This window comes from Lithohypha guttulata (assembly GCF_036872675.1).
Source record: "Lithohypha guttulata strain CCFEE 5908 chromosome Unknown scaffold_5, whole genome shotgun sequence".
In the NCBI taxonomy this organism is placed as follows: Eukaryota; Fungi; Ascomycota; class Eurotiomycetes; order Chaetothyriales; family Trichomeriaceae; genus Lithohypha; species Lithohypha guttulata.
In genome coordinates this window covers 1,150,042-1,172,112 of record NW_027042754.1, presented here as the reverse complement: position 1 = coordinate 1,172,112, position 22,071 = coordinate 1,150,042, and the positions used below count along the sequence as shown (strand labels likewise).

General features: G+C 49.2%; 8 protein-coding genes across 8 annotated transcripts; 3 read left to right on the top strand and 5 right to left on the bottom strand.

Moving 5' to 3' along the window:
• Positions 1–276: 276 nt before the first annotated feature.
• On the top strand, positions 277–4,599 carry CDC15 (Protein kinase of the Mitotic Exit Network; the record flags this gene model as incomplete). The annotated part of the gene is made up of 1 exon (XM_064901203.1): positions 277–4,599. The coding sequence occupies one exon, from the start codon at positions 277–279 to the stop codon at positions 4,597–4,599; it is 4,323 nt and encodes a 1,440-aa protein (XP_064752279.1).
• A 740-nt stretch (positions 4,600–5,339) lies between these two features.
• On the bottom strand, positions 5,340–7,764 carry LTR64_006876 (uncharacterized protein; the record flags this gene model as incomplete). Its single annotated transcript, XM_064901202.1, has 2 exons — positions 5,340–7,554; positions 7,610–7,764. 2 exons carry the CDS (start codon positions 7,762–7,764, stop codon positions 5,340–5,342), a joined length of 2,370 nt encoding a protein of 789 aa, XP_064752278.1.
• A 466-nt stretch (positions 7,765–8,230) lies between these two features.
• Positions 8,231–9,956, top strand: LTR64_006875 (uncharacterized protein; the record flags this gene model as incomplete). Its single annotated transcript, XM_064901201.1, has 2 exons — positions 8,231–9,232; positions 9,282–9,956. 2 exons carry the CDS (start codon positions 8,231–8,233, stop codon positions 9,954–9,956), a joined length of 1,677 nt encoding a protein of 558 aa, XP_064752277.1.
• A 653-nt stretch (positions 9,957–10,609) lies between these two features.
• On the bottom strand, positions 10,610–12,717 carry puf6 (Pumilio y domain member 6; the record flags this gene model as incomplete). Its single annotated transcript, XM_064901200.1, has 2 exons — positions 10,610–12,519; positions 12,570–12,717. 2 exons carry the CDS (start codon positions 12,715–12,717, stop codon positions 10,610–10,612), a joined length of 2,058 nt encoding a protein of 685 aa, XP_064752276.1.
• A 417-nt stretch (positions 12,718–13,134) lies between these two features.
• Positions 13,135–14,436, bottom strand: LTR64_006873 (uncharacterized protein; the record flags this gene model as incomplete). The annotated part of the gene is made up of 1 exon (XM_064901199.1): positions 13,135–14,436. The coding sequence occupies one exon, from the start codon at positions 14,434–14,436 to the stop codon at positions 13,135–13,137; it is 1,302 nt and encodes a 433-aa protein (XP_064752275.1).
• A 1,368-nt stretch (positions 14,437–15,804) lies between these two features.
• Positions 15,805–17,448, bottom strand: LTR64_006872 (uncharacterized protein; the record flags this gene model as incomplete). The annotated part of the gene is made up of 1 exon (XM_064901198.1): positions 15,805–17,448. One exon carries the CDS (start codon positions 17,446–17,448, stop codon positions 15,805–15,807), a length of 1,644 nt encoding a protein of 547 aa, XP_064752274.1.
• A 750-nt stretch (positions 17,449–18,198) lies between these two features.
• Positions 18,199–19,194, top strand: LTR64_006871 (uncharacterized protein; the record flags this gene model as incomplete). The annotated part of the gene is made up of 1 exon (XM_064901197.1): positions 18,199–19,194. One exon carries the CDS (start codon positions 18,199–18,201, stop codon positions 19,192–19,194), a length of 996 nt encoding a protein of 331 aa, XP_064752273.1.
• A 71-nt stretch (positions 19,195–19,265) lies between these two features.
• On the bottom strand, positions 19,266–21,761 carry LTR64_006870 (uncharacterized protein; the record flags this gene model as incomplete). The annotated part of the gene is made up of 1 exon (XM_064901196.1): positions 19,266–21,761. The coding sequence occupies one exon, from the start codon at positions 21,759–21,761 to the stop codon at positions 19,266–19,268; it is 2,496 nt and encodes an 831-aa protein (XP_064752272.1).
• Between the last annotated feature and the right edge of the window lie 310 nt (positions 21,762–22,071).

Here is a 22,071-nt window from a genome sequence, read left to right as displayed (position 1 = left end):
ATACTGGCGTTTGTGTTTGTTGCAGGTCAACAGACACCGGATCTCGCCCTATAACCTGCTCCTTCAGAAGTCGTGGTTGCTTGTACACACTAAGCACGGTCAAACCTTGTAATATCGAGGTGCTTCTTATTGACAAGCACCAGAATCTCCTCGACACCACATGCTGAATCTGGGCAGTTCGAGCCTTGGTGAAGTATCTTGCTTGATTGACCTTGGCTCAAGACGCACTACCTACAATGAGAAAACCAAGAGCTTGTCTATAATCACTTCGCCAACATGCCATCCCGTACCGCGGACCCTGTGAGCGAACCCCCATCGGCAAGACCACCAGACACCAATCCGGCACGATCGAAATCCTCCAAAGCTCCAGGCAGTCCCACGAAGAGAGAGGACAAGCCCAAAGCGCAAGATGTGGCAGAACTTAAGGACTACCAATTGGGGGACTGTTTGGGCAGGGGTGCGTTTGGTTCCGTCTATCGAGCCCTCAATTGGGGTACTGGTGAAACAGTCGCCGTCAAACAGATAAAGCTGGCAGACTTGCCCAAGAGCGAATTGAGAGTGATTATGCTGGAGATTGATTTGCTCAAGAACCTGGACCATCCAAACATTGTCAAATATCACGGCTTTGTCAAAACTCCCGAGACCTTGAACATCATTCTGGAATACTGCGAGAATGGCTCCCTACACTCAATATCCAAGAATTTCGGTCGATTCCCAGAAAATCTCGTTGGCCTGTACATGTCCCAAGTTCTACATGGCTTGTGCTACCTGCACGACCAGGGTGTTATTCATAGAGATATCAAAGGTGCCAATATCTTAAACACCAAGAATGGCCTCGTCAAACTGGCCGATTTCGGTGTTGCTAGCAGAACGACTGGCCTGCATGAATCCAGTGTCGTCGGTACACCCTACTGGATGGCTCCAGAAGTCATTGAGTTGACCGGAGCTAGCACCTCATCTGATATCTGGAGTTTGGGATGCACAGTCATTGAGCTACTCGACGGCAGACCTCCCTACTACAATCTTCAGCCCATGCCTGCTCTATTCCGAATCGTGAACGACGATCACCCACCACTTCCTCAGGGTGCTTCACCCGTAGTTATAGATTTCCTCATGCAGTGCTTCCAGAAGGACCCGAATCTCAGAGTTTCAGCTAAGAAGTTGTTGAAGCACCCGTGGATAGTAAACGCTAGAAGATCTGATACTGAGGTTGCCAAAAATGCTACAGATTACCAGGAGGCTGTCAAGAGTGTTCAGCAATGGAATGAAGCTCTCAAAGACTCCCCTAATGGACATACGATCCGGAAGAACTCCACTACCTCCTCTTCTGACAGTCCCGTGCCAGGTGTAAGGGACATCTTGAGACCCCTAAAATCACCTACAAAGCAGCCACCTCTCAACGGCAGGTCGAGAGATGCCACCGAACGTTTTCGTTCTGCTGACGACGACGATAGCGACAATTGGGACAACGATTTCGCTACAGCAATTGCTCCAGGTGCTCTGCATCTCCCTCACCTCAAACCGATCGACAACTTTGGTGGTATGCTATCTGCTGATCGTCTGAAAGCATTCGCTGCCATTGACCTGCCACTATCACATCAAAATGAAAGACACGATGAAAATGTGGCGACTCTTAAGCCCATCCAGAGACTTACAGAGAACGATGACCTAAAGACTGTTAAGATTGCTGCAAAACTTTCCAACCCACAGCACAAACACAACAGAAACAAATCCGAGGCACCGAAACCACGGACGATTGTTCCACAGACTACACGAAAAGTCTCACTACCAACATCTATATCAACTGCGACTCCAAAACATAAAAACATCGAGCTGAAAGCCACTCCTCAGCCCAAAACGAAAACACTATATAGAGAAAGCTCTATCGAAGACTACTCGGACATTATAGAAGGAAACGAATCCATTTTAGACTCGAGATTAAATGCACTGAAGCCACAAAAAGAAAATGTTCCATCCAAAGTCATAGACTCCCCTACTGTGACGGACCTGATGAAGAGCATGAAGCTTACAAACGGTACTGTAAGCTCTCGTAAGCCCACGGAAGGCCGGAAGCGTGGTCCTATGAGGAGGACAAGGTCCTCAGTTGAGATACAGAAGTTTGCTGAGAATGAGGACGATGAAGATTTCTCTGACGTCTTTGGCCACCCTGAAGCAGCTGCGACCCCTGTAGCCCGTGATGCCTCAAGTGGCTCGGATCCTCTCACACTCAACTCAAAGATTTCTAGCCAGTCCTGGTTGGGCGAAGACGGCGATGAGGATGATCCATTCGCCTCCCTCGAGGAAGGTCTTCCAGAAGGCGATCTTGAGTCAAACATCGCTCGCGACAAACACGCTCGAATGCGGAACGAGGTCGAGATGCTGGTTGGACAATTGAAAGTTGTCGGCAACGAAGAGGATGCCTTGCTACAGATATTAGAAGAGCTAATACACTGTTTCGAACATTTCTCGGAAACAAAGAGTGTCATCGTTAGCGCTCACGGGCTATTACCAATGCTCGAGATACTCGAAGATTGCACACGCTTCGATATTATACTCAACCTGCTGAACATCATCAATACTATCATATACAGCGACGAGGATGTCCAGGAGAATCTTTGTTTTGTCGGTGGTATCCCTAAGATCTTAGTATTTGCATCCAAACAATTCCCAAGAGAGATCAGACTCGAAGCAGCAGCATTCGTACGGCAGATGTACCAGACAACGACGTTGATTCTGCAAATGTTTGTAAGTGCTGGAGGTCTCAATGTGCTTGTCGATTTTCTGGAAGATGATTATGATGAAGACCGTGAGCTCGTCTTGATTGGTGTGAATGGTATCTGGAGTGTGTTTGAGCTTCAAGGTTCAACACCTCGCAACGACTTCTGCCGAATCTTGTCACGCAGTTCGGTGCTCGAACCTCTAAGTCAAGTCCTTGCTAGAGTATTGAATGAACCTGCAGACTCTGGCGAGCAGCGAGAGCTGGCCGAATTGTGTGAAGGTCGCATATCCAGCATCTTCTTCATCTTCTCACAGGCTGAAAATTATGTCAAGGAGAAAGTGGCAGAAAGGTCGGTTCTGCATAGACTGCTCAAAAACTTGAAAAAGATGTCCCCCGTGCACCAGATAACGATGCTGAAGTTCATCAAGAATCTTTCCATGTTGGAAGCCAGATGGGAAACCCTGGCAAATTCCAATGCCATCGACGTGCTCGTGGAATTATTGAGTGAAGGTCTCAAACAGCCACATTTTCGCGAACTCTCGAACCAGATTCTGGGCACCATATACAATCTTTGCCGAGTTTCAAAAAGACGGCAGGAGGACGCGGCACTAGCTGGAATCATACCCGTACTCATCAATATCGCTAGGCAGGACAAGACTCCAGTACGGCAGTTCGCGCTTCCCATACTCTGCGATATGGTGCAAGCTGGCAAGGCTGCACGTAGAGAGCTTTGGCAAAACAAAGGTCTTGCCTTCTATGTCTCGCTTCTGTCAGACACGTACTGGCAAGGTACGGCGCTCGACTCAATCTTTGTGTGGTTGCAGGAAGAGACCGCTCGGGTACAGGACCAACTACTTGACAATCAAAACTTCACTAAAGCTGTCGTCAAAGCCCTAACGACAAGCAAATCTGTCTCCTTTGAAAACTTGCTTGAACCTCTAAAGAAGTTGTTACGCTTATCGCCAGCTCTAGCAGAACAGATGGCTTCAAGTCCCGAGCTCTTCGAAAGCATCGGTCAGAAATTACAGCATAGCAAGCCAGCTATCAGGCTCAACTTACTCCATATCATTAGCAGTATTCGCGACGCAACTGAAAGCGGGTCGTTCTTGCTTGATCAGCACGGCCTCTACGATGTTGTCAGCGATCTCCAGTTCTCAGACCCAGCAGTACTGGTACAGAGCATGGCTCGCGAGCTCATCCGATCGTGTGAAGAAATGGATAATATATCCAACTACAGTGATCCACGAGCCAATATCAGTGTTCCAAGCCGCAATGGCCGTAGACCAGTCATGATCCGGCGACAGAGCTCGAGCACAACACCGCCACACCTGATCGAGCGACAAATTATACCAACGTCACCACAACTCTCGCGCCCCTCAATCAACTATTACGATGGCTCCGAAAGAGTCGCACAAACACCCAGACGTCAGCGAAACGGCATAGGCTACACAACCGGTGCTAACGGCATCCGCCCAGTCAGCCGCGACGGCTCAACAACATACATCCGCGAAAGTTCACCAGCCCTTCCAGCCCTGACACGCGCACACACCTCCACAACATCCCTAAGCGACATGACCGTCAGTCGAAGCCGCCTCCCTCGCCAATCCGCAGCACACAGATTATCAAGACAATCAACGCGTGAACCTATGAACGGCAACAACCCCCTCAAAGACGGCGGCGGGGCTAATACCCCCACTTCCCTGACACCCGTTGCTGAAACGAGGCGGAAGGAGAATATCCCTAGTGGTGATGGAGCGGCAGGCAGAGAACGCATCCGTCAGCAGAGGAATGTCGAGATATCGCAGGCGCCGTCGAGAAGGGTACCACCGACGACGAGGCGTCATAACACGGTGCCGCCGTCGGACGAGGGTTGGGCTTAGGCTGTCGCAACGACTTTTCTGTGATTTGGAAAATGAGGGGTTGTCTTTCTACCCGGGCGTCTCGGGGAATGGAAACACAAAACTTTCGTGGGAGAACAGCAGTGTTTTACTGTTGGATTACGGACCGAAAGATCGACTTGGGGGGGGGGGGCAGAAAGTATTATATAGGATGTATGTCTATACCAGTCAGTATACGTAAGTTGGTCTACCTGGGCAGAAGAAGACGATGTAGAAAGTATCTTATTCGTGTCCTCCTTCAGAAAACATCAGTTTCATTCTTGGAATATATCTTTCTCTACCTACCTAAGACGTTTTTGAGTGTCCAGCTGCTCGTGCGTATCGTGTGCAATGATAACGAGCTGTGGCCGTAAACACTCTTTGGTCAGAATATCATCACTGACACGCAATCGCAGATTTACAAAGTGTGAAGGGAAAATCGAACTCTGGAAAACGACGCTTCTGAAAGAAAAGATCCAATACATTAGAGAAGGAGGGATGTCAGACTCGTATTTATAAGTATAAAGGATGTACTGGTAGATAGTATCGTGGCTCGTCTTTCCAGGAGCAAGGAGAGCAAGTAAGTGAAGGTTGCTAAATAGCAGCGGCACGAGCGTAAAATTACAAACTGGCCAAGTCGTGTAACAATCAATGTATATCGATAATCCAAATGGACACGCCACGCTGAACACTTAAGCTCGCAGAGTTGTTGTACTGAAACTTCCGAGAAGTCGGCCGATCTCTTAGTCAACCACATCCAAACTCTCTACACTTCTTTCCAATCCAGTTGCCGTGCTGCCGTTGCTCACAGCACTCGTGTTGCTCGCTTGCTTACGTAGTCTTGATTGAGCTGTGAATTTCTTGGTGCCTTTCTTTTTGGTGGTGCCACCTTGGGTTGATGCACCTGGTGGAAGGGCTTCACGAATCCATCTGGCGATCATCTCAGCGCGTTCGGTCGCGGTAGAGAAGTCCTTCTCTTTGATGGCATCGTAAGAGGGCTTTCGTGAAGATATTGGGCTTGCTCCATTCTCGGTGGTTGATGCGCCATTGGTCAGGGGTGTTGCTTTCGCACGAGAAGGAGAAATGTTGTTGTATTCTTTGCGCATCTCCTCGTCCTCTGCAGCAATAGCACGAGCTTCACGAGCACGGACAGATTGGCGGAATGTGTCTTCGTCGACGACTCTTTCATCAGCCAGAGCTTCGCGGACAGCATCCTGTTTGATCCGCTCGATCTTGTCGCCACTGCTGACGGTATCCTCACGCCTCTTTGCCAAGACTGCATTGCTCGAGCCTTTTTTGCTGTTGCCGTTGGTCTTACTAAGCATGCTACCGCGTCTGCGTCGATCCTTATCCAACGAAGGCATACACAGTCGTTCCCAAGTCTGCTCAAGACCGAGCCAATTCTTAGTTTTCCGGAGTACCTCAATCCAATCAGCACGAGATGGACTACGAGTAGCAAGAAAGATAGGGTAGCCGTCACAGACTCGGGCAACTCGGGCAGCCATATATGCGTGACGTTGGTGTTCTTTTACACTCGTCTGAACAAGGCAGTGGCAGAGCAAGAGACTGTGCAAAACGTCAGTGAGCAAGGGGTGATAAGTCACTGCTTCAGAAAAGTCAGGCAGGCTGAAAATGGGATGTGAACGAGTCTGAGCAGTATTCGGGTCAGGTGGATATGGCGGCATGCCTGCGGGTGGGACGGGATTGAAGAGGTCGCTAACTTTGTGGACGGCCGGCTTAGGGATTTGAGGGAACTGGTCATTAGTATTCTGGTTGCGACGACGCTCGTACTTGACCAGGGCTTCGGAGAGGCCATTTTGGGAATGAGCGTCTACGTCAAGCAATTTCTGACTTCGCGAGGCACCATTTGAACCATTAGTCATTGAGGCGACCTTATCGAGAAATGCTTCGGTGAACTCGGCCGACAGCCCTGGTGTGTAATCAAAATGAGAAAGAAAGGCCGTGTAGTCCCTCAGAGCACGTTTTGCGTAGGTGCGGACGAGCTTGCGAGCCTCCATACGAGCTCTGGCTTCTTCTTTTTGTTGATGACTTTCTGGCAGAGACAGTTCTTCACCAGGAGGTTGTGCGGAGGTGGCAGCACTACGGTGAAGAGCAGCAGCAATGTTCTGACAGGCCAAGGTTAGATACACGTTGGCTCTCAGAAACAGCAGCTGGGGTTCCATGCTGCTCGGGTGGTCCTCATCATCCAACTTTCCTTGAGTTAATTTGGCAGCATCCTTGGCGAGAATGAGCTCAAGCTGGTCACTTCGGTGGCCGTGATAGAGGCGTTGGATAGCCAGGCCTTCGGTTAGATCTCTGGCGGCACCATGGTAGTCATCCTTGAAGATGCGTGTGACAGCTCTGGTACGATAGGTGGCAGCCTCAGTCGGACGTTGGGCGATAATGTCGGACAGAGGCTTCAGGCTCGTACTCTCTGCCATGGCACGAGAAGGGATCTTCTCATGGAAAAAGTGAACATATTGAGCGTCGGGGTCATCTTCGTTCCTGGTCAAGACGTGCTTGGCAACCTCTTCCAGTGCCGAAGCAGCCTGCATAATTGCGACGCTTGCAGCTATTTCGTCCAGACGATAAGCGTGGGACAGCTTTGAGGTGGCATGTTCACGCATTCGAAACTTCCTCTCGCGACTCAGCTTGGCATGGCCCCCTCCGCCTCTTGACGCGCCAATGCCCAAGAGCTCTGCATCAGCGCCATTCAGATAACCGTGACTCGAATTGAGGGAGCTGGTCAAGGATGCCGCAGTTGTGCCATTAGCAGCTCGAACAGAAAGGCTGGTAGCATCGTCGATGAGGCGTCGAATCTTGACTAGGTCAAAGAACACAGCAGGGTCTATTGGCTGTGGCCGAGGGGAGTAATAGTTGCTGTGGGCGAGAGTTTCGAGGACTTCGGGGGGAAGGTTGAGCCATGGACCGTGGTAAGAGGATATATAGCGCCAGTGCCTGACTCTTGGTCAGTGAAATTGAAGCAAATGATTGTATGGGCACATCGACTGACTTGTTGCGACATATGACCAGGGTGGGAGGTTGTGGTTGTGAAGGTTCCTCTTTCTTCGAGGCGTCAGTGGCTGGGGCCGCCTTCCCATGCTCTACTGCAGCGTCACCTGCTTCCACACCGGCGCCTTGACTCTGCGACTTCTTCTTTTTCGCCATATCAATACTCGATCATACTGTGTCGCGACTTCCGTATTGACATTTTGTCTGGAAAAGTTCATGTTATGCCCTCCCCGAGCACAAGGCTGACGAGGCTGTTCACAGAGGAAACAACGTGTGAACTGGAAAGTGCCACCAAGGCTGTCGACAAGCGGGATATTGGAAGGTGCAATCTGTGTGCATTTCGATGCACTATCCGTCCACCGTACACTATGCTCGTACGCGTGCCTGAGGGCAGTAGAGCAGGTAGGGATGTTGCAGTTGAGTCTCGTGCCACAAGGCCTGAATAATCTTCAGGCACAACTTCACGCCGCAAATGTTCTCCACTGCATGATGCATTCCGAATGCTGCCCCACTAAATTTTGTGAGTCGCTGTAAGTCGAAATACAGGCACTGTGGCCTCGATATACACGTTTTCGTCTGAGAGAGCATTTTATTCCCAAAGTCGGCATATTCTACGTCCACAATGTCTGACAAGCCTCCCAACCCAGAGGCAACTCTTCCAGTACGAGCACACGACAATCCAAATATCCCTAACTCAGCCGACGGAGCACCTTCGAAGAACGCGTTGAAGAAGGCTCAGAAAGACGCGGAGAAGGCTGCGAAGAAGGCTGCCTCGAAGCAAAAAGAGGAAGAACAAAAAGCTGCTCAGCAAGCATCTGCCGACGTCGACAATGCAAAGGACAACTATGGTCCACTATCCACGGGCAACGAAGTGGAAATCACTCATCTCAAGAACATTGGGGAGGAGCACGCCGACAAGGTCATCAATGTCATAGTCCGAGTACACAATAGCAGAGGCCAATCTGCTAAGCTGGCCTTCCTCATGCTGCGCCAACAGGGCAGAACCATTCAATCAGTTCTCGCTGTAGGTGACGACGTCTCCAAGCAGATGGTGAAATGGGCTGTCGGCATCAGTATCAATTCCTTCGTGAGAGTCTCCGCTTTGGTCAAGAAAACCCCTGCCCCCGTCGAATCAGCTACAATTAAGGCCTACGAGCTTCACATCAAGAAGATCTACCTCATCTCTCAAGCCCAACAGATGCTTCCAGTCCAACCCAAGGACATAGAGCGACCAGCACCAGAAACTGCCGAAGAAGGCCAGACTGATGCCAGTGGTGCTCCTGTTGTCACCCTGAAGACTCGCCTGGATAACAGAGTTATTGACCTGCAGTCTGAGTGCAATCAGGCTATATTCACAATCTCTAGCGCCGTTGAAGGTCTATTTGATGAATACATGCGCAAGTCTGGCTCCAGAAAGTTTAACACCTCGAAGCTGGCCGGTGCTGCGACTGAAGGTGGTGCTGGTGTCTTCGAGGTTTCAAATTATTTCGGCAAGAAGGCATATCTCACCCAATCTCCTCAATTCTACAAGCAGATGCTTATCGCTGGTGATTGTGAAAGTGTTTTCGAGGTTGGCCCTGTTTTTAGAGCTGAGAATAGCAACACCCATAGACATTTGACTGAAGTATGTTTAATTCCTTGCTCAGCCCCTGCTCGTCACTAACTTTTGTCAGTTTACCGGCCTTGACTTCGAGATGGTCTTCGACAACCATTACCACGAAGTCCTAACCTTTGCAGAAAACCTTATAGTCTTCGTCGTTACTGAGCTACTATCCAGGTATGAACCTGAAATAGCCGTCATTCAAAAGTACTTTCCAAAAGCTGGAGACTTCAGGATTAAAGACAATAAGGCGTTGAGACTAAAATACCTCGAAGGTATTCAGCTGCTGAAGGATGCTGGCGTCGATACAACAGAGCAGGACGAATTCAAAACAGACCTTACCACAGCCATGGAGAAGCAATTGGGCAAGATCATCAGAGAGAAGTACGACACTGATTTCTATGTTTTGGACGAATTCCCCATGTCCGTGCGCCCTTTCTATACAAAAGGCCACCCTTCCGATCCTAATTTGAGCAATTCTTACGACTTTTTCATGCGTGGTGAGGAGATCATGTCTGGTGCACAACGAATTAACGACGCAGAAGAGCTTGAGGCAAGTATGAGGGCCAAGGGTGTCGACCCATCAGCAGAAGGCTTTCAAGACTATGTTAACGCTTTCCGACAAGGTTGCAGACCTCATGCCGGTGGTGGTCTCGGCTTAAATCGAATTGTCCAGTTCTTCTTAGGTCTGGACAACGTGAGGCAAGCAACGCCCTTCCCTCGTGACCCACAAAGATTGAGGCCATAGAAACCCGAGACGGAGCCCTTTCACCACAATATTGGCTGGCTAGTGGATGATACTCCTAGTGATCTGGTACCTGTCATACACGCTGGGCTTAGTGCCTCAGGATGTCGCTACAGAGGACGTTGAGTTCAGAAACATGAGAGTTCGACTTCGTCTTTACTTCTTTGGTCCCCAGACGGCTGTCTAAGAGTCTCGCTGGCAAACCTGATTACGGTTGAGTCATAGCTGATTCGTGAGCAAGCAATAGCTCAGTGCGTGTTCTCTCCCTGAGAATGGAGCATAGCAACACTTCATTGTTTACCGTAGAGCAGTGCCTGGGGGAGCATTGAAGTTGGTTAAAGAGTAATTACAACAGATCTTACGAGGGAGAGCTGAAAAGACTATTGCGTAGAGGCAGGAGTGTATAAAGCCATAGCTGGTTCAACAGGCAGTCAGCTAGTGAAGGCGCCAACAAATGAGTCTACGCACGTCTGAGCTTTGCTTCAAGCGATTCCTAAAACGTACCCGCGGTATTATTGGACACACGAACTGACAATCTAGAGTCACGATAAGTGGAGACTGGTCAGGTACTTCCTGTCTCAATCGCCGATGAAGAACGATCAGAGACATAAAAGCTTGCAAAAGCGCTGAAATACTTCAATTAAAATTCTCTCACTCTATACAGACTTCTTGCTCTTCTTCTTCTTCGGTTGCTGCTCCTCAGCATTATCTGCCGTGCCAGTAGTCTTCTTCTCCTTCTTTGGTTTTTTGTCCTTTGTCTCACTCATCTCTGACACTATACTGTCTTCCTGCTTCGCACTCTTACTCTCCTTCTCAGCATCTTTCCCACCACCCTCAACACTACCTCCAATCCTCTCCAACAACACTTTCGTCCCAGCATTAGCAGCACCATCCTCCTTCGGAGACTGTAGGTCCCCTGCATGCGTCTGTAGATACTTGACCAAGTCCTCCTTGTGCTCAAACTGCTCATTCTCCAACATCGCCACCAACGACCAGGAATTCGAACTCGTCGCCCAGGAGAGTAAGGTATCGTCACTGTGACTTGAGAGTGTATCGAAGAGTAAATTGCCAAAACCCAGTGGTGGATCGCTCGGTGTAACTGTCTTGGTCACTGGGTCAAAGCGACCACCCTGAACGAGTGTTTTGTAGAGTCTGCCGGCGTGAGGGGTGACTAGTGTTTCGGCTGTGTGTTCTTCGATCGCGAGGGAGCTGAGAGTATTTAATGAGGCTTGTTTGTCGCCAATTGCACCGAGGAGGACTTCGCCGATGAATTGGCAACCGTAGCTGGATTGGAGGAGTGTTTCGGCTTGTGACGCGATGAAATCCAGGAGCGGCTGGCTGAGTACTTTGTTCAGTTCGGTGCGTCGCGTCGACGGGTCTTTTTTGCTGGTTTCTTTGCGGATTTGTCGGATTTCTTTGAGCATTTCGTGGTCTGCGGTGTCGAGGAGCCATTTTGGTGAGTCTTCTGCCATTAAGTAGAGCAGTGGTATGCGGGCGTTGATGTTTAGTGCCATGTTCATTGTTTCTTGTTGTTGTGCTTCGGAGTCTAGGTCTTTGCTTGTTAGTTCAGGGAAGATGGCTTTTGCGGTCATGACGGTGTCGTCGATTACTTCGTAGGCAGCGAGAAGTACGATGTGAGCCCATGTGTCGGCCGCCATCAGCTTCATGTGTGTCTTGTAGTGTTTGAGGATGACGCGGCGATCTTTTGAGCTGCCGTATGCCAGAGCAAGACATACGATTCTTGAGCCGGATTTTGTAAACGCCAAGTTCTTGAATAGATCGCCTTCTTCGTCGTCTCGTAACATCTCGAGGAACTCACCGTGCTCAGGACTTCCGACGTTACAGTTGAGGAAGTACTGCAGCAGCGCGTCATGTAGCATGGTGAACCCAGTGGTCTTTTTCTGCACCAGCTGGTTCGTCATCTCTTTTAGCTGTTGCATTATCGGACTTTTCTTGCCTGGGCTCTCCTTCAAGATCTGAGCAAGGTCAGCCGTAACTTCTTCATGTTTGTTCTGTAGTGACTGTAACGCAAATTCTCCACCGTACCATTCCCTCAGCAGGCGTGCTTTCTGTTGAGGCGAGGCAATCGTCCTGTATATGTCGTCCATGATCCAGCTCGCTTCAGGATGTCGGATCATTCTTTTGACGTGTCCGTAGAATTCAGGAACTACGACATCTCGCACTTTGTTCTCGCCTTTTGCGCTCGAGTCACTGGTGATCAATTTAGCAACCAGGAATTTGGCGTATTTGCTCTCAGCTAGTTCTCGATAGCTGCCCTTCAACTCTTGAGCGATCTGCGTCTTCTGTTCTGGTGTAGCGTACTTGATCGCGCATTGAACGACTCGGACACTATCGTGTTTGAAGACAAAGTCCTTGACGCGGCCAGTGATGATGCTAAAGAGTTCTTCGACCAGCTTCTTGCGTTCATCTTTGGGCACAGCACTCTTGATCCTCAACCGTTCCCAGATCTTCTTGCTGCGAGCTATATTATCAGCATTTGGCTTGGCTGCGACTCGTTCGGCTCTGAGTTGTTTTTGCTTGTAATGAGCTTCTTTCGAGCTGGTTCCTGTTCAATGAGTCAGACTAATATATTAATTCGAGAGGGTCAGTAGGTACCGTTCAGAAATCCATCTTTGCCGTCCTGTGGCTTTCCACTACCATTCTGAAGTCGCTGTCTGTCTGGATGCACGCCGTTGTGGTCGCTCCTGACCTTTTTGTGTGGTGGTCCAGCATCTCCACTGGATTTACGCTTCTCGATAGCCATAGTGAGGCCAGAAAGTTGGTAGTCTTGTGTGCAACACGTCTTTCGACTAAGTCAACGATAGTGAGGCACCTTTCCAATCGCAACTCGTCCAAAATTTTTGGATCAACGCCGAATATGAGCCGTTCGAGAGGCAGGAAGCGGACTCGGCAGACCTTCCGTCGCTAACGGGATTGAAACCACAAGCATGGCTGGGCTACCTTCGAGTCAATCCTATCTTTCTCGGTCGAGATCGTGTGTAGTTTGATATGTTCATGTAAGAACAAGGCAGAAGAATTTTAGCCTATGGTATGAAAAGAGTTACATTTATTTGATACCTATGGCTGAACGCCGAGATTCCATGCTGACCCTACGCTATGCTAAGCCTGTACCTTATACCGTGTCCCAGACAAACATGATGTGCTAATGGTTCGACACGCCTCACAAGCGAGGAGCAATGTTGGTTGTAAAATCAGGGACTCTAGTGAACCTTGAGCTGATGACATTGGTAGAGGCTATATCCAGGATGTCGGATAAGATGAGCTGGCTGTTATCTTCTGGGGTAGACGTGGACTCCTTCGTATTACGCGTGTCTCTCTGAGCAAGTCGGTTGTCGATATACTCAGCGCATCTCTCCCAGCTTATGCTGACTCGTTCAGCGTGAGTAGCTATAACTTGCGAGCTTTCTTGGTTCAGTAACCTGTTGAAGACTTCGAATGACAGGTAACCTGTATACCCGACATCGAGAAGAGCATCAAAGATCTGAGTGACTGGCAGATAGCCGGCACGACGACCCTGAGCGGCTGCCTCTTTCGAGTCCGTCTCAAACGGATACAGCCTAGCATTCCTTGACCATGTCATGCGAGATGGCTGGTTCGCATCGTACCACTCATGATCAGGATCGAGGGGAGCATCAAGCCTCTCACCATCACAGAGCTCAACATAGAAGACTTTTTTCAGCTTCTCAGGGTCACTGAAGGTATTTTTGAGTAATTGTATTGACCTGCTCATGTCTGCGTCGGCATCTGCATTCTTGCCATCGAGAGCTTCCGGGTCAGCATGTACTCTTCCAGCGATATTGAACGTGTCAAGGCATGTGCCGAAGTTCAGCATATCGACTTCTTCCACAATACTCCAAGCAGCATCCCAGGTATTGATGTGAGTACCCCAACATAGTGCTTCATAAGCGAACCTAATAGGAGGGCTCTGAGCGGCGCCAATTTTTGCTGCTTCTCTCAGGTCTGCAATCAACCGACTTCGGTCGCCTGTGCATTCTGACTGTGATAGGAAATTGCTTGGTATCTGGATCAGATCTGTACCAAGCTGTTCGGCAACCTGAATCCAGAAATTCAACTTTTCAAAGCGAGCATGGCGTTCTTGGGGATCAAGCAGACCCTCAAAGTGCATGAAAGGTTGTAGACATATGATGTCTAGCGGTCGTGCCCCGCGATATGCTTCTTTGCACCATCCTCTAATTTGTCTAGCACAAAGAAGTTGTTCTTGCTGTTCTTTCGTGAGGTGTGCATGCTGGGTATTAGTGCTTCTGGATAATGATCGAGTAGATTGTGGTATCATCGAAGGATTGCTTCGTTGTGCAATGGCTAATTGTCGAATGTCCTCAAAGAATATCTCCACCGATCGTAGGCCGGCTCCGGCTGCTGCTTGCAGTTTGTCATGTATGCCGTGGTACTGAGGACAGCCCAGAGACTGCGACGCTATGCCTGGCACGAATTGGTGAGACATCGTTGGTGAATGCTTGTTGTGACCAGGTGAGATACTTGAGCACTCTGATACTCAAATTTTCGGACCAATAGAGTCTCACTTCACGTAGTTTCGACACACGATCTTGAGTAACTTCGAGACCGGTAGACAGGCGACGCAGGTATAAGAATGTCGTGTTCGCAGTAGGTCAGTGAATGCTCGCGACGATCCTTTATCAGCAACATCTGAATCTGTACAGACAACGTGGAAGGAAGAATCAATAAAGAACTTTGTCTAAAAGGAAGGTACATTCACTCGCCAACCAGGGTACCATCATTGAAATCTTCCGAACCATCTTCAACGCAATCATTATGCCATGGAACAGAACCGCTCATTGCCGTCGTAAGACATCGTATCATCCCCTCGAACCTCGTGTTCAACCTCAGATCGTGCCCTGCCATTGCGATGATGGAAACAAAGTGTGAACAGGGATAGTCATCGGCAAAAGACTTGTCCGCCGGCGGGTTACAACTAAAATTGTGGAGATGGATAAGGTTCGGACTTTCGAAGAAGTGATAGACATGTGTTGTGTTCTAGCCAGGATATTGCCGACCTCTTGCGTTGATCCCTTGCTACAGTCTCCGCATTCCGCTATTGCCTAGTGGTGCATCGTGGTGTATCTTGTACATGACTCGACGTGACTTGCGGCAGACCGTCGCCTCGATCGACGACTTCTACGAAGAACGTTTGAGGTTTGAGATCCTGAAGGGAAGGTCGATCTTGAGTGCCATGATCGTTGCGGGGCGAACTTGATACAATCCGCTCATGGACCCTCGAGTCTTTCACATCATTGAGGTATGCTTGCCTACCGCTCTTCAAGTTTCTTTACATGAGACCGAGCGGTAGTGATGACACGGTATTACACTGAACAAGATCTCCTCATCTTGTGGTTGGTCGGCATCGCAGGGATGTCTCCTTGGCATACTGCTTTTCCCTCACGGGAATCTATTGACTAGTGTTCAATGTTGTCTCTATCGCGTGCACTGAGTCTATCATGCTCAAGGTTGTGAAGGTCGGATCTGCCATATAGCTCTCGGCCAGGTTTGCCGTTCTTGTGTCGGTTGTAGAGCATCAGTGATACATTGATATTGTCCCGCAGACACATTGAAGCTTAGATACCTAACCAGGATGATGCGACAATCCTTTCAGGTAAGCTGTGAACGTTCTTGGCGTTTCGGAAGCAATCAAACGGCAGATTTCATAGTCAACAGGCACGCAGTGCAAGATGAACGACCACTTTAACGTCACCAAATCGATTTCAAGATATAAAGATATGGATTTATCTACCGGATCGCTTTAAAAACAAAGATCATAGCTTTCTCTTGTGCCTCACCTTCTGCCATTTATCCTCTAGACTGCCTCGACGTGCTTGCCTTGGACCACGTACTTTTGTGAAGCAGACTCAGAGTCTGATCCTTTCTCAATCTCAATGTTTGACATCCTTCTGAACTGTCTGTCAGCCTCCTTCATCTCAGCGAGGACAACAGCATGTGCCTTTCTTGCCGGCAGATCTCTGCTGAATAGTCTGTCCATGGCCTCGAGAGGGATACCTTTGGTCTCTGGCACGAGGAAGAAGGTGAAGATAGCCGCACAGATCATGAGAGTAGCGAAAAAGAGATACACGCCGTATCCCATGCTGCTGAACATCTGTGGTGTGAAGCGGGCGATCATGAAGTTCCAGAGCCAGTTGTTCGATGCTGCAAAAGCTTGTGCGAAAGTGCGCACATTCTGGTCGAACATTTCCGAGTTCAAGACCCATGGAGTGCCGTTCCAGGATGGAGTATATGATACAGTCCAAAGATAGAAGAATACCATGGCTGAGATACCACCGCGTGAGAGCTCCTTTGTAGGGTGTAGAGCAGGTTTGGCAATGGCGATGTAGCTGGCAATGTAGTACATGCACACGGAACCAGCTAGGGCACCGTACATGAGTAACCGACGACGACCAAAATTGTCGATAAGGTAGAAGAGCCAGATGAGTGTGACGACAGTCTTGATAACACCGAAAACTCCTGTGGTCAAAAGACTGGTGGAAGTACCAGTGACACCGATAGACTTGAAGACTGTGGGCGAGTAATAGTTGATAGCGTTGATACCGGTAGCATTCTGCCACAGGAAGAGTGAACCACCGAGTAGGAGACGGTACAAGACTTTCTTCTGCGTGAAGACGCTTTTGATGGGCTGCCAGAAGCCCATTCCGACGGTTGCCTTCTGGTGCTCAATAGCATCATCCATATATTTGACCTCCTCTTGGATATAGACATCACTGGGTTCTAGCTGTCGCAGCCAGCACAGGTTTCTGATACCTTCTTCACGTCTGCCGCGCATGAAGAGCCATCGTGGAGATTCTTTGATCAGGAAAATACCGCCGAAGAGCATACCAGCCGGAATCAATTGAACGGCAAAGGGGATGATCCACTGACGACGAGAAGGCGCCATTGTCTGATCAACTCCATAATTGATCCAGAAGCCTACAAGACCACCAATCTGCCAGGATAGTTCGTAAAGACCAACAAGTCGACCTCGAATAGCGGGAGGAGCAATTTCGGCACAGAAGATAGGTGACAGATTGGAAGCACCACCAACACCAATACCTGCAAGCACTCGACCACCATATAGGAGGCCAAGACCGCGGTCGCCGTTCACTCCCAGCATGAGACCAGCACCAAGTGTGAAGATTGCAGCGAAGATAGCAAGACCCTTCTTTCGGCCGAGGAAATGACCAAATGGATAGGCGAAGAAAGCACCAAAGAAGGCACCTGCCTGGTAGCATGAGACAATATTGGCCTTGATCAAATTGAGGTGTGACGTTGACATTGCGGCAAAGTTGAATTCTGTCGTGAAAGACTTGAGTGCTAGTGTACCACCAATGAAGGCTGAGTCGTAGCCGATCATGATGGCAGCAGAACCAGCCACGAAGGCTGAGAAGTAGATGCGCCAGTTGTAGACATTGGATGGCGTTGGTCTATCCTCGACCTTGTTTAGAAGACCCATGATCGCAGTCAAGCTCGAGGAGATTCAGTGTTTAGAGGTGTGTAGATGTTGTATGCTGCTAAAGCTAGGATTCGAAATATTATGATGTTGAAGGCAGCAAGTCCTTCTTGTATTGTGTAGACTGACAGAAGTGGAAAGCTCTGGAGAGAACGAACAAAAACGGTGTGTGCTTCACATGTATATAAAATTCTGCTTCGTCGAACTGGAGGCAAGAAATGGGGTCCCCAGATGTTCTAGTTCGTTAGCCTCCTCCGCAGTTTCAGGAAGTGTGCTTTTCGTCCACTGAGACAGGCGCTCGGTCCGAGTAACGTAAAGGTCTGATTGGTTGCTCTCGAACGCCATGGCGGCAAAGAGCTGCAAAGAGCTGGAAAAGTATTCTGCCGCTCACGATCTGCACATTCTTCCAAAGTGTTTTCCCGCAGCAGCCAGGGCTCGAGCTGGCAAGGTTTAATCGTACAACCTGGGCCCCGAGGAACTCCTCAGTTCATGTTGCAAAGCAGTTCTTCTCCGGGTCGCATCGCTGGCTAAGGACAATTTTTGATCTTCAAACACTGATTGACCTTAAAGTCGGCATTAAACTGAGGTATCTCAGAAGTCGAAACGAGTTTCTATTGTACGTGCTTCACAAGCAAAATCAGAACAAAGGTCAACGTTTTGTAAAAGCTGTATTCCAAGAAAAGTCAAACCATAGACTTTCTTGTAGCGCAGGTCGCCCACTCTTGCCCAGACTACAATAGGTGCCGTCCGAAGATGGCAACTATTCCTCATATAAGCAAAGCTGCAAGCTTGCACGAGAAGCAGATTAGGTCCAAGTCCGATTTCGAAGAACCATCGGTCCTACATCTCGACAGACGCGCCTACCTGGTTGGCAATCCCATTGCACATTCTCAATCGCCAACTCTGCACCATGCCATATATTCATCGATGGGCAAGAGGTGGGGTCAAGTGCTCGCCGAAACCGACGACCTCGCGGCATTCATGCGATATCTAAAGTCAGACACAAGGTCCATGGGATCTGGCGTGACAATGCCTTTCAAGGTTGCAGTAATCCCATATCTTGACGAGCTTGAGGCAGCTGGGCAAGCTGTTGGAGCCATCAATACTATCTTCTATCGAAACGGTCCAGATGGCAGACGACGATATATTGGGACCAACACTGATGTCATTGGTATACGAGATGCTTTTCTAAACAATGTGACTGGTGAATCATGGCGTGGCAGGCCAGGTCTTGTTGTCGGCGGTGGTGGTACATGCCGAGCCGCTGTTTATGCACTACGAGATCTGCTGGGCTGTTCCACAGTATATATTGTCAACAGAGACAAAGCCGAGGTGGACTCGGTCATCATGGAGTATGCTTCAAAAGGATCAGCACAAGGGCTCATACACGTCGCCACAGTACAAGAGGCTCGGTCTCTGCCACCGCCAAGCATTGCAGTCAGTGCTGTGCCAGATTTTGCTCCGACAACAACAAGCGAGTTGACTGCCAGACAAATATTGCAGATATTTCTGCAAAGAGGAGCTGCCGGTAGTCCATTGCTAGAAATGTGCTACCACCCAAGTCCAGACACTGCCATCTCGACGCTTGCGAACAATGCCGGTTGGCAGGTAGTTGGTGGCATCGAGGCTATGATTGGCCAGGGATTGGCTCAAGCACGTCTCTGGACTGGCGTTGAGATTGATGATCACTTAAGGCAAAGCATTAGCCAAAAGGTGAAGGATGTGCAAGCACAACGGCACAAACTGTGATGCAAGTGATGCTTGTATGTACATTGAGCAGTCCATCTTCTCAAGATTCACGTAGCAAATTTTTCTAGATTTCACACTTTACCACCACTTGCTGTGACTGCATCTTGGAGCGCGTTCCACATGACCATCCGTGGAGCATTCTTGCCGGTCATGATCTCGAATTGTGCTGCGGCTTGTTCATGTAGAACCTCCAACCCATCCACGACGACCCATGGCTTACCAGTTGTCGCACGCAGCTGCTTGATCTGTTCGGTAAAAGGAGTATTGATGTAGTATGCTTGCTCAACAGCCGTACCTCCAGTTTCTGAGCCAAGCCACTGTTCTGGGACAGTGAAATCGGATACGTGCTCCTCACCAGGCAGCCTCTCGTGCGTAACACACGATATGATTGTTGTGGGTTGGGCAAATCCAGCCGGCCACGGTTCATTGGTGCCCTTAATTATCCGTACCTGAGCTGAGCTAGAAGAACTTTGAGCGGCAGCCCACCGAGAGAAATATTCGGACAATATTCGAGCATTAGCGACAGTACGATTGTAAACAAAGATAGCACGACATCCCATTTGGAGCAGCGCGTAGACTGCTGCTCGTGCCATGCCACCAGCTCCAACAATAAGCGCTGTGCTTTTATTATGAATAACGTTACGAGGCGACAAGTTCTTGCTCAGCATTTTCTGTATAGATATCCAGTCACTATTGTCTCCATGAAAGCCGAAGACGAAGCCCGCCCTGTTTCTGTACAACGCCTGATTGGGGTTGTGATTCATCTGACCATGCTCACGACGAAGAGGAATGAGGGTGTTAATAGCACCGATAGCTTGAGCATGTTCGCTCAAACTGGTGAGTTGGTCAACGATCCTCACCTTGTAAGGCTGGGCGATACTGGCCCCACCAAAATCGATCATCCGTGCTCGTGACTGAATTTCTTCCCAGCCGTCAACATTGATCGGTGTGTAGTCATGCCACAATCCTATTGCTTTGTAGGCCGCATTGTGCATGGTTGGCGACAGCGAGCTGGACACATTGGCGCCAAATACATAGAAATGGAGGGGATCGAGGCTGAAGCTGGAAAACAGGGCTTGTATGGCCTCATAGGCGGTAATCTGCGGTACTAGGTCCATTGTCGAGCTAGTATCGACTCTCAGTGCCTTGTGAGTTACAGGTGTCAGAATATGGTTGAAAACTTGGGTCGTCCGTCCTAGTCTATCCTCGAGATAGGCACTGAAGTGTACTCTGGATGAATACCTGTGTCTAAGACCACGCAAAAACTGCTCAAAATGGTCACTATCAGATCTGGTGACTGCCGGCGCTGAAAGACGCACGAGCTTTATACCAAGATTAAGTGCCTTCTCTACCTGGACAATTACCTGATCGCTCGCAGCAAGCAACAGATCGGCCCTCGGAGACCTGATCGCACCAACGATCTGTGTACAGCATCTTCTTTCGACGAACTCCGCAAGCCAATTCTTTTCGAGTGCTAGGTCGACAACCATCGAATCTGGTACTAGCCTCAGGCCATGCCTAAGAGCGGCGAAGTAGGTGTTGACGTGAAAATGCGAGTTGATGGATGTAGCTGAGCATATGATAGGTACTCTCAGATATCTTCTGATCTCTGCAACGAGTTGACTGATCAAACGAGGTGAGCCCTCCTGCCACTCGTCAATCCTGACCTCGACAACATCGCCGCCACCTTGCAGAGCTGAGAAATCGATTCGACCATGCCTATATGTCGACAGATGAACAAATAAAGCATGGGTGAAGAGTTTCTCCTCTATGGGCATGGTTCTTGAGAAGGCTGACGGTTTATCCTGGTTACTCGCCTCCTCTTGCGCAGTCAAACGTTGTACAAAATTCGAGAAATCGATTTGAGCGTCTCGCAGCTTGAAAGAGTAAGTAGGTGAACCTCGATCATCGTCACTCTCAAGCGAGTTCGTGGTAACATCTTCCAAGTTGAAGAATTCGAAATTCGAACATTTTCGGTGACTGGTGTCGCCAGCTTCGAGCATCTGTGCTGATCTTTCACTCAATCGCAACAATTTCGTGACACTAGCCATGTCTCTTTGCACGTAGATCACCTGGTTGGTCTGGCAATAGGTTTTCAAATAGTCCTGTAATGCACGAGTCAGACTACCAAGACCACAATCGATGACACATCCTGAGCGATTTTCCTCGAGCATGCTTCTCGAGATCTCCACATCTTGTTTGTGAAACTCTTCGCTACCGTGGATTCGTAAATAGTCTTGTCGTGAGAATCCAGTGGCATTCTGAAAGTAATGATCTTCCGTGACAAAGCGTCGTCCTAGAGCAGCGGCAGCTATGAACCCAAGCGAACGTTTGCCTGAGCCCCGAATACCGACCAGGACAATAGAGGCATCCGCGGTGAATCTTGGTCTTTGAGCACTCCCTGGTTCAGCAGTGATTGGGGTTTGCATACCACTGTTAGCAGTAACTTCGACGGCTTCGCCATTTCGTTGTCTTTTGTGTCCAACACGTGGCGAGGTAGGATTTGGCGAGCTGCGACGACTACTGGATCGTTCATGATTGAGGTTAGGGACAACTAGAGCTGACATGACTTGCAGTCGTTCCGCATAAATAAAGGTATTACTTTCAAAACAGACATGCTTTTGGATCGTTTATATGTTTTTGTATACGTGTTGAAGCCGCTGAAGAGAGACGATGGACATGGCTGATTGACCTAATGCAAGCGGACTGCTGGTGTATTGAGTGTATTTGGACTGGAGCTGTTGGAAACGAGAATCGAGTGCTCTGCTACATCAAGGGCATGAGCACAATGTGAATGAAATGACTCTGGCCGTACTTGAGTAGTGCCTTCCTTTCCCACACGACCGTGTGACCTTCCGGACGAGACTTTCCGCCATG